At 37.9% G+C, this 11,306-nt stretch overlaps 1 protein-coding gene across 3 annotated transcripts in view; it reads left to right on the top strand.

The window, feature by feature from the left end:
• The first annotated feature begins 687 nt into the window (after positions 1–687).
• The window catches only part of LOC122654106, an 89,176-nt gene continuing 78,557 nt past the window's right edge, over positions 688–11,306 (top strand). For all 3 annotated transcript variants that reach the window (XM_043848085.1, XM_043848084.1, XM_043848083.1), the window contains exons 1-3: positions 688–876; positions 3,230–3,752; positions 4,048–4,198. In XM_043848085.1, the coding sequence (XP_043704020.1) occupies positions 739–876; positions 3,230–3,752; positions 4,048–4,198 (812 nt within the window). In that variant the 5' untranslated portion in view covers positions 688–738. The remainder of the gene's footprint in view (positions 877–3,229; positions 3,753–4,047; positions 4,199–11,306) is intronic.

Below are 11,306 nucleotides of genomic sequence, written 5' to 3'. Positions count from 1 at the left end.
GCTAGCAAACTAAACTGCTCGAGAGAAGGGGCAGTCCAAGAGCATATGGTCCACAGTCTCCACAGGCGCACCACAGTGAGAACAGAAGGGGTCAGCTTGGATTTGTCAAAGTTGCAGTGCTTCCCCTGATGACAAACCTTGCGCACAGGCGTGCCATAAGAAACTTTTGATTTTTGGCAAAGTTTTGTAACTCCGTTCCACCTTCCATTCCACCTTTCCTTCTAAACAAATGGGGCCTTGGAAAAATAGAATCTGATCAACCTTTTGGGATTGGCGTATAGTTTGTGTGATTATCCAAAAAAAATAAAAAAAATCTGCACAGAGGCAGAGTATGAGTTGCATCAAGCCCATGCAGGTCAGATCGGTACTCTACTTTTGAACCGTTAGATTAGTCTCGAAAAGGAACACCGATACAAAAGCTACGAGTGTTCAGGAATCAAAAATTTGATTCTGATCGGACGATGAAAACAACCATCTCATTTGAGGACATACTCATCTTTTCCCTGATTTTTCCGTACAAACCACACAATTCGCGCCTTTTTTAAGAAAATGTTGCAGTGTAACCGTGTGAGTTATTTTCTTCTCAGTTCTCTCTAGACCTCTCTTGCATTTATATTTCTCAAAACATCTCGTAGAAACCCTAGTACGGTACTAAAACCCTGAAAATATTTCTTTTGTTTTTTTTTTCCACCCTCTTTCTTGTTCTTTGATGGTGGAAGGATAAGAGTTTCGAATTTTATGGATGCACCTAAGGTAGTTCCTATGGAGGACCTTGTTCAGGCTTTGATGGATTATCTGGTCGACCCAGTTTTACCATTGAAGTCCTCTACTCGTGATGCTTCATCACTCTCTCAGCAACAACGGGTTGCAAAGCAGGTATCTTTTCTTTCTGCTGAACTTGAATGGCTAAAGTGAATTGAAATTGAAGTTTTGCGGTTCTTTTGTTGGAAATATTCATCCGGAATGTACCTGTCAACACATGTAAAAGGGAATAAAGAACTTATCTGAACCCTAAACAAATCGGGATTGATGATGGCAAACTCAAGCACCATACAGAGCAACCTGAAATCATATGAAAAAACTTAAGGAATCGGTGGGGGTGAGTCGTTCTACAATGTGCAGTTACTTTCTTAAAAGATTGTAAATGCTCCTATGGTGTAAACCGGATTCTTGTGAATCAGCTTCCAAAATAAATAGTCCTGCAGGCCCCTCTATTAATCCTTGCACTCGCTTACTGGACCATGTGGAATTGGACGGAAAAAGATCCTCTCCAACTTCAACTCCTTTCCATCTACCCATCCAATTGCGGGGATGACTTGAACACACATCGCCAGTTGTTGATAGGTGTTGGGTTGGGTGTCCAAGTCCTCCCAACTGTTAGATGGGTGGTTGGAGAGGAGTTGGATGCCCAAGTAGTTGGAGAGGATCCTGATCCCAATTGGACATAACAAAACTATGTAAAATGAAAGTCAAGATCAAGAGAAACAGAATTTGTAATTGGCTCTCAAAACTGTTAGAGAAATGGGCTTAACCTCCTCTTTATATATAGGAGAGGAAGAGACCACCAAGGTTGTCTCCAAAAAACAATGCCTAAACACTATACGTTTCCCGCAAGACATGTCTTATGACCATTCAAACATGTCTCCCAGTTGTCACACCTATTGGTTATTTAGGTGCCCATTAGGAAAAAACATAACCTTCTAGCAAACCTTTTATAAAAGAAAAACAATATTTTGAATAATTATTTTTTAAAACCATTTAAAATTCCGACATCTTTCTTGGAGAGTCTTCTTTTTTATGCTTAATGGGTAAATGTGGTTATGTAGGACTCTATTAGTGTCTCTTTGTAGGCTTTGGTTTGAAGAAGCTTTCTTGGAGAGTCTTCTTTTTGATGCTTAATGGGTAAATGTGGTTATATAGGACTCTATTAGTGTCTCTTTGTAGGCTTTGGTTTGAAGAAGCGCTAATCGTTGTATGACCTTTGGGTTGACAAGGAGATCCCCTGGCTCTTTAGAACTGTACCCACTGAACATTTGCTGTAACAATTTGTATTTCAGCATATAACGGAAAGGGACAGGTGGAAAAATTGTCGCTGGCAGCACCCAATCCTATCTGAAGAACTCAAAAAGCTTGTATGTAAGAAACATCTCTTCTTGAGACAGAATTCACTCAGTTTTATGGGAGCTCCTCCTCCCCCAAATAGAAAGCTCTTCTTCTTGTTTGGAATTTTGAAGTGATGACTGAAAATCTTTTATTCTCTCCTAGCCTCTTGATTAAAGCTTGATATTTACATTCTCTATACATTTATGAGACTCCCATTACTTTCTCCAAGCTTCTTGCTCAGTGCAAGCTTGAAATATGGGATATGTCTACAAATCTTCTAAAAGAATCTCTCTGGACAGAATATGGGATCTTCAGGAATTTGAATGCTTACGAACAAATCAAATAAAACCCACAGAACTTCACTCTGCCCCCTGTATGACAAATCTAACATTTTGGTAATGAAACTGAAAGTTTTCATGGTTTTATCTTATGTTATCAACTTTATTATGATGATACTTGGGAATGATTAATTTGTTGTTGTACTTGTCTCGTTTGATTTCTCATAAAAAATGAAAAAACATCAGACTCAGAAGTGGACGTGTCGAAATATACGTCCTAGTAAGATAGGGCGCAGATTGACCCCTCACTCTTACGCAACAGGGATTTCTTTTCTTCCCCACGGAGCAGCAAGGACGGAATAGTAATAATATTCAGTAAAGCCTGGAAAACAAACATTGAACGCTGTACTATGAGTGTAATTTTTGTTGAAGGAATTATTAGAAGTACGGAGAATCTATATGAAGCAACTAGTCGCATCAGGTTGATGCATCTGACCCCCAACATATTTCTAACCATAGACTTGATTGATCATACAGATCCACTAGTTCTCACCATCTTAATGGCCATAGCTCACCCTTGCTTAAATCTGTGGATGTATGAAAATGAATGAGGTTCATACGTAATGGATCTAGCTGATAGAAAGAGCACATGCTGATTGCATGGTTCTGATCAATGTATTGGTAGGCCATGTCTATGGAAAGAGGGCAGTACGCATCATTTGCAGTCCTTATAGGCAGACAATTATTTCCAGAAACTATATGGGTGCATCACATACATTTTTTTTCTTAATATGACCATGATTTTGAACCATTTTAACTACTTATGGTTTTAATTTTTCGGGTTTCAGATGCATGCAGTGGTGATGCTTTACAACTACTATCACAGGAGACAATTTCCAAAGCTTGAATTTCTATGTTTTGAGTCATTTTGCAAGGTAGCTGTAAATGCAAAACCAAATTTATTGGCGCATATGAAACTCATGCAAGGATGCAATTTTGGAGAGTGTGACCGGGACCAACAGCTTTCAATCACGGAGAATGTCATCATGGATGCATGCAATATTTGTGTAGATTTAGATGCTTCAAAAGATGGTCCTAGCATGGAGGGATGGCCTATTTCTAAAATCACCATTTTTCTAATTGACTTCATGAAAAAGAACTGTTTGCTGTTTTTTGGCTCTATAACCGAGGGCGTTTGGTCACTGATAGAAAAGGACCTTGATGAGCTCAATCCCCTGTCTGAAGGTATTTTGGAGAGAAAAGATACTAACAAAAGGAAAAGAATCACTAAAAGATCTTTGAGGGATGAACTGAGTGCTGAGGAGTCTGGTTTTCAGCAACTTGCATTTTCAGCTGTTAAAGAAAGGACAAGTATGTAATCTTGAAAGTTTGAGTAAAGCTTACTTAAGGGTCTACTATTCCTTGCTCTTTTAAATTGGTCTACTTGATTTGTTTTATTGATCAGGAATACTAACATTAAGGGAGAGATTTAGCCTTAAAAGTTATCTAGTTAGCTGAAGAAATTGTATGATGCCAAACACAGTTTTTAATCTATTCAAAGAATGACCGTGTCTTTTCTGCATTATATTTGTTTTCTACACTAGCAGCTGACTTCCATTTTCTTGTCGTTGCTGATTCTGGGATTTGAATTGTGTATTTGGAACAGATATTGATCAGACTGATCTTATGGTTTTGGAAAGCCATGTTGTTTATTCAATAACCAAAAGGAAGACAGCTGCTTGTTTTTATATAATGCAATGTACCAAGCCAATCAATGAGGATATCATTCAAGTTCCTATAAAGGATGCTATTAACAGGTTTGATATTACTCACTTAGATGATATTGTTAAAAGATATATGCTGTGGGGGTTGTGTTGTATACCACATTTAGGTGCAACTCTTTTGATTATTATATAATAGCAGTAGTGGAGACTGCTGGAGTAATGATTCTGCAGTTCTCTAGCAGTCTCAACTCCTTCCATCATGTCTCTTTCTCTCTTCTCTCTCCTCTATTCTTGTTATTAGTTACAGATCCTGTTTTGTTACATTGTATCAAAGCTGTAACCAGTAGCCGTTTTGAGAGTAGTTCAAGTCTCTGGTTTGTGGTGAAACCCTAGTTCATAGAAGAAGAAGAAGAACTAGGGTTTCGTATGGGTTTAGTATACTATGAAGATTGTTGGTATATTAGTTAATGAATTGTACCTAGAATCGTCGAATTACTGTTGTTGTTGTCGTTATGATTGGAAGACTTTCGTTGCATGTGGATGCTTCCTGCTTTGTTTGGTTCTTCTTGATCATGAGGAAGGAGACTTCTGGGTTACTTCATGGTCTCTTGCACAAAGGCACCTCAACATTACTGTCTGAACTCTGAACTGATCGATACAACATTCGATCAGTAAATCTTCGATTGCTGTTTTTGTATATCATCAGCAGTAACTTATGGGAGGTTGAAGGTTGAAGGAATCCAAAAATTGTGGTCCTCAAGTCCGCCAATGGTATCTCGATTTCTGCCTCGACAAACCGAACAACTTTGGATTTGATTTTCCGCTAATTGCTCCTTGGCTTCATCTTGAACAAGGAGACAATGGAATTGATTTGATATGTTTGATCATGATTGTAATCTTTTTTCTCGGTTGCGACGGTTGCGAAAATCTTGCTGCTCATTTGCTTTTATTCCTTGTCTTTGATCTGTTGGTCGAAGGTTGACGAAGACTCCAACGCCTAATTCCTACCATTGTTTTGCTGAGGATTCCTTGGTTACTGCCAGCTCCTCCCCCCAATCTTTGGTTTCTTGTAACTTGCAAGTTGATGGGTAACATCCTTTGTTGTTATTACAAATCCTAAGAAGAAAAGGAAAAACTAGAGAAGAAATGATAGAAGAAGAAGAGATGGGGAAGAAAAGAAGAGAACTCAATGCACTGAGTTCCTCTTCCACAGTTTGTATTTATAATAATAACCAATTACATCAAAATAGGAAACTCATTCCTTGTCAACCAAGAAACTAAAAATAATAAGAAACTCACCCTAGCAAGGGAACTAACATAAAGCGGAGGAAACAAACTAAGAAACCAAGATAGGGACAATCCCCCTATTCATGGTAAATTACCCAAACTACCCTTGTACCACCACGACAGAAGGGCCCATTCTCAACACTCCCCCTCAAGCTGGAGTACACATATAGCAAAAAGAAATCTTCAGCTTGAAACAAAAGCACAAGGTAACATTTGTAGCACCACCCAGTAGCCTGTCACTGCTCAATCACAATGGCTACCAATCAGCAACAGTAAGTAAAAGCAACGGTGTCGAATAGAACCAAACAGCAACAAGCAATAATAAGCGATAGAGAACTCCAACCGCGATCAAAAGATCATATAACAGCAACAACAACATCACAAAATCTTCCCAAGGAAGACATGTAGCAGATAGGCATCTTCCCAAAGAAGACAAGTAAAAGTGTAGCTTCAACAGCTACATCACAAGAAGAATCTCACAATTCTCTCAGAGGCACCATTTCACAAATGGCTACTGTCTCAGAGGTACTATTGCGGTACTTGTACATCAGCTCGGTGCTTGTAGAATGCGGACCCAAATCACAAAGACAACATCTGGTTGCTGACTGACCAATCAAAGACAGCATATGGTTGCTGATCGACTACACAAAGACAACATATGGTTGCTGACGAACCACTCAGTGTAAGGCAGCCATGGATCAAGTAGATAAAAGCTGTACTGTTGCTGAACCAAACACAAACTCTTAATGTTGCTGTTGATACGAGCAGATGACACGTATAAAAATAATCTTAAAGAATGAGTTACTGAAGCAAATAAGTCTTCAATCATGTAGAAACGCACCATGTTGATGGCTAGATAAGTCAGACAAATTTCCAAATAATTCACGAGCAACGCAATAACCACACGCACCAATAATCACCAAGATAATCTCCAATCTCCCCCTCACGTGTAGCATTACACGTGGACAAATAAGGTAAAGCCAATGGGAGACGGCCAGAGTGCGCCTACAATGCCAATCTTTAAAAAAAATTGGAACTCCAAAGTGATATGACTGGGTCCACCATTTAATTTGTAAGTCCAATGGCAATTCTGTAAATAATTAATGCAATCTCCAAGTGATGCAAAAACCGGGTCAAAATACCCAATTGGGTTCGTGTGAACCCACCTAAGTACACAAGAGGCAGTAAACAAGGTTGAATGGCAGAAATGTAATTAACTAGAATGTCCAATGGGGTACTTGGGTAAATAAACGAAAGAATGGCAAAATTGTAATTAAACAGAATATTCCAAGGTGGTATGGGTAAGTACCTTGTGTGGGAACGGACTTGACAATAAGGGGCGGTGGTTAAAGTTGGAAGATAAATAAAAGGTGGGACATAGCATAATAAAGGAAAGGGAGTGGGGCAGTATGGGAAAACGCAAAGAATAAAACAAAGTAACTCTCAACCCTCGTGAAACCTGGAAGGGAACTAAGAAAGGAAAGAGAGGAACTTACGAAAGAAATTCATCTCTTTCCTTCCGTAAAACCAGAAACCAAAACCTTTCAACCTTCAACCAAAAAAAAAAAAAAACCTATAGCAGCAACATACCATCTTCAGCAACATACCATGAACATCAACTTCAGTAAATTCTCAAAGGGCAGCAGTAGCATGGATCGATATAGCAGCAAATCAGCAATCGATAAGCATCTTCAGCAATGGATAGAAAAACTCAGATAACAGCAACAATCAACCATGATACCAGGTTCCAGAAATCAGAATAAACACTTCAGAGAAGCAGAATCAATTCCAGAAATCTCCAGCATGAACCAGAGGAGGAAACCAGTATATAAATCAGTAGTAGCCGCAGAAGACAAGCACAATAGCAACCAGCAGAATCAAAATCAAAATAAACACTTCAGAGTAGCAGAGTCAATTGATCAGGTATGATTCTTCATACAATACTTCAGTCTTCAACATACAAAACCCATACGAAACCCTAGTTCTTCTTCTTCTTCTATGAACTAGGGTTTCCTTCTTCAAACCGGAAACCCAAGACGACTCTCAAATCGGCAATACAGAGAGAAACAGGTATTGGTTACAGCTCTGATACCATGTTACAAGTCCTGAGAAGAAAAGGAAAAACTACAGAAGAAACAATAGAAGAAGAAGGGAAGGGGAAGAAAAGAAGAGAACAAGATGCACAGAGTTCCTCTCCCACAGTTTGTATTTATAATGATAACCAATTACATCAAAATAGAAAACTCATTCCTTGTCAACCAAGAAACTAAAAATAATAAGAAACTAACCCTAACAAGGAAACTAACATAAAATGGTGGAAACAAACTAAGAAACCAAGATAGGGGCAATCCCCAAATTACCCAAACTACCCTTGTACCACCACGGCACCAGGGCCCATTCTCAATAGTTGTGTTATTTGTTATTTCCTTTTTTATTTAGCTTCCATAACTACCCCCATGTGTGTCATCATTACCTTATTTAGTTTCCATATTTACCCCTCTTTACCATTAAGTCCCTCATGTCTTTACTTTAACTTTGCTTTCAAGTCTACCCCTATCCAATAATTATAAACCCCTTCCATATCCTTGGCTCCTAATCTTACCTGGTATCCGTTGAAAAATCTGGTTTATTACAATATTGCCATAGATAATTAGGCTGGCCCATAGATGATCTAAGCTGGGTTTTTGGAACCCCAAATTGCATTATTTGGTATATGTGCTTGGGAGGTCCCATAAGTGTGGCCAATAATTGGGTTTCAACCTGGGATTGCATGGATTATTTACAGAATTGTCATTAGGTTTGAATATTTGCAAATTTTATTGCTTTGGTAGGCCCCAGCTCGCATTAGTTTGAGATTTGCAATTTTTTTCAAAAATTGGTACTTGCATGGAGAGATTATTATCTACCATGAGGGGAGATTGGAGATTATTTGTGACTGCTCTTGATGATACTAATTATTAGATGATGGTTGAATATTATTTATTGTAACCTATGCATTATTTTTCCACGTGTAATGCTACATGTGAGGGGGAGATTGGAGATTATCATTATTATCTGCTCAAGCCATCGGTTGAAAATTATTATTATTTATTTTTTCTTTTCCTCATCAACAATTTTATCTATGAAGATGGTATTAAACAACAATGCAATTTATCTAATCCACGACAATCTGATGCTGTTTGGTTTCTAGCAACCTGATGCTACTTCTTGGTTCGCAGTAACCTATATTGCATATTTATCATCAATAGATTTTTATCTGAGACCTCTGTTTGGGGCTCAGGAGTGAATTTTATATTTACCAATCAGATCTTGGTTTGTAGTATCCTATACTGTACTTTTGTTTGCCTTCTTATGAGAAGAGCTTTTGATATAACTGTTTTATGCTGCACTTTTATCTGTCTTTTTTTGAACAACTTATTGCTTACAATTTACCTTCCTTGCGAAGGGCTTATGGTGTAGCTGTTGGATGATGCGCTTTTATCTTTCTTTGTGAAGATTATTACCTACTACCGGCCTTCTTTGAAAAGTGCTTTTGATGTTGATGTTGCTGTTGCTGCTATAATATTATGGGTTGCGGTTGTTCACTACCGCTTTTTTTGTTGGTTGCTGATTGGGTTTGTTCGACATAAAGATTTTTATTTACTAATGTTGCTGATGATTGGTGTTGCTGTGCTCATTGGTGTCTATAACTGCTACATATGTTCACGACGAGTGCTGCTTTTAATGTCTCCTTGTTGGTCCAAGTTGGAGCCTTCTTTTGACATATATTTATATATATATATATATATATATATATATATATATATATACATCTTTTAGCTTTAGTTTGTCTTATTTCCTGGCTAGGTTTAGATTTCTATTTCCTAATTAGAGTAGGACTTCCATTTTCTTTTCTCTAGCTGTACAAGGAATCACTTTCCTTGTTTAGATTAACTCTTTTGGTTATTATATAATAGCGATAGAGGGGATTGCTAGAGTAATGATTCTGCAGTTCTCTTGCAGTTTCAACTCCTCCTTCCATTGTCTCTCTTTCTCTCTTCTCTCCTCCCTCCTCTATTCCAGTTACTGGTCACTCATCCTTGTTTAATACAGATATGATATTATGATATATGTTTCCTTTTATGGGCAACTGAAATTGTATTAGGATAAATATGATATGGCTGCACAGTACTCCCTTTTAATATAGAGCCTCAAGGCTGAACGAGAAAGCCAATCTTTTTTTGCTAGAAATTTGGAATAGAAAATTTGTAGTTGCAGAACTAAAAGAGAAATTTGAAACTGAATTTTATGATCTCAGAAAATTGTGGTTTGTGTTACAAGGGACCCCTTGGATCCTAATTATAGATGAAACCAGACCCTCAAACTTGCCAATTCTCTATTAAATAGAATTGGAAACTATGAAACTGTGACTATTGGAACTTGATATCAGTACCTATTCATGAAGAAAAAGAGAGAAAAGAAGGTGGGGATCAAAGTGAAGAAAGAGAAGGTGGAGATCGAAGTGTAGAAAGAGAAGAGAAAGTGGAGAGACAACACCCCACGGTTAGAGAGAAAACAGAATACCTCTAATTGTGGGTAGGTGGAGAGATTATATTGATAATAAATGTAAAATTACAAATGAGGACAGATCTATAACTTATTTTTATTACTTATGTGTAATTGACACATAACAATAGAAATACTCATGCTGACACTAACACTTCTTAACATTCCCTCTCAAGTTGGAGCATAGATATCACCTATGCCCAGCTTGTAACAACAACAAACTCAGCCTTATCCCAACTTAATGGGGTCGGCTACATGGATCCAAACAAAACACAGTAAGGAAAATTGAGTTCTAACCAAAAAAGGGAAAGAAAAGATTGGAAAAAAGGGACGGGGAAAGAGAAGAGAAATAAAAATTGGAAATGACAAATGAAAGATGAAAGATAATAAGAGGAAAGAGGCACAACCCAGCTTGTAACACCCTTGGAGAAATACACTTCAAAACAAGGCCTTGGTAAGCAAATCTCCAAGTTCATCATAAGATATGACAAACAGAGAAATCAATTTCCTCATCTTTGGATCCTAGACAAAATGACAGTCCACTTCAGTATGTTTGGTCCTCTCGTGAAAGGCTGGATTACTAGTAATATAAATAGTTGCTTGATTATCACAGAACATTTCCATAGGCTTGTTGACTAGCTCTTGAACAAAGGATTTAAGCCATATCAATTCAGCTGTAGTATGAGCCATAGCTCTATGCTTAGCTTCAACCCTAGATCGGGCTACTTTAGTTTGCTTTTTTACTTCTTTATGTAACAAGATTATCTCCAACAAATGTATAGTAGCCTATGGTAGACCTCGGATCATCATCAACGACAGCTAATCCACATTAGAATAACCAATAATATTGGTGTGACCATGACCATGGTTCAAAGTATTGGTCCATATCGTCTTGTTTTGTTCCAAGTATGACCTCGGATAAAGCCTATTGGAGGGCAAGGATCCATGTAGCAGACCCCATTTAGCTGAGTTTCTTCTGAATTGCTGGGCTGTGCATCTTTCCTCTTACTTGCATCTTTCATTTGTCATTTTCCATTTCTCATCTCATTCTCCATCCCTCTTTTCCCATTTCCTCATTCCTTTTTTTTTAGGCCTCAATTTTCCTTTTTGTTTTGTTTGGATCTGTGTAGTCGACCCCATTAAGTTGGGATAAAGGTTGAGTTTATTGTTGTTGTCTGTATCGTATCGACCGATACGTATCGGTATCGGTCGGTACCAATGCAATACATACCGATAAATATCTTTTTTTTTTTGAAAATAGTTTGTATCATTTGATATTGTATTGTATCAGCTGATACGACTCGATACAGACCGATACGATCAATACCAACCAATACACATAATGTAGTCCTAGAAAGGTAGGAGACCT

The sequence above is a fragment of the Telopea speciosissima genome, chromosome 3, assembly GCF_018873765.1.
Source record: "Telopea speciosissima isolate NSW1024214 ecotype Mountain lineage chromosome 3, Tspe_v1, whole genome shotgun sequence".
NCBI classification, from domain to species: domain Eukaryota; kingdom Viridiplantae; phylum Streptophyta; class Magnoliopsida; order Proteales; family Proteaceae; genus Telopea; species Telopea speciosissima.
Note: the sequence above shows the minus strand (reverse complement) of the source record. Positions and strands in the feature narration are given on the sequence as shown.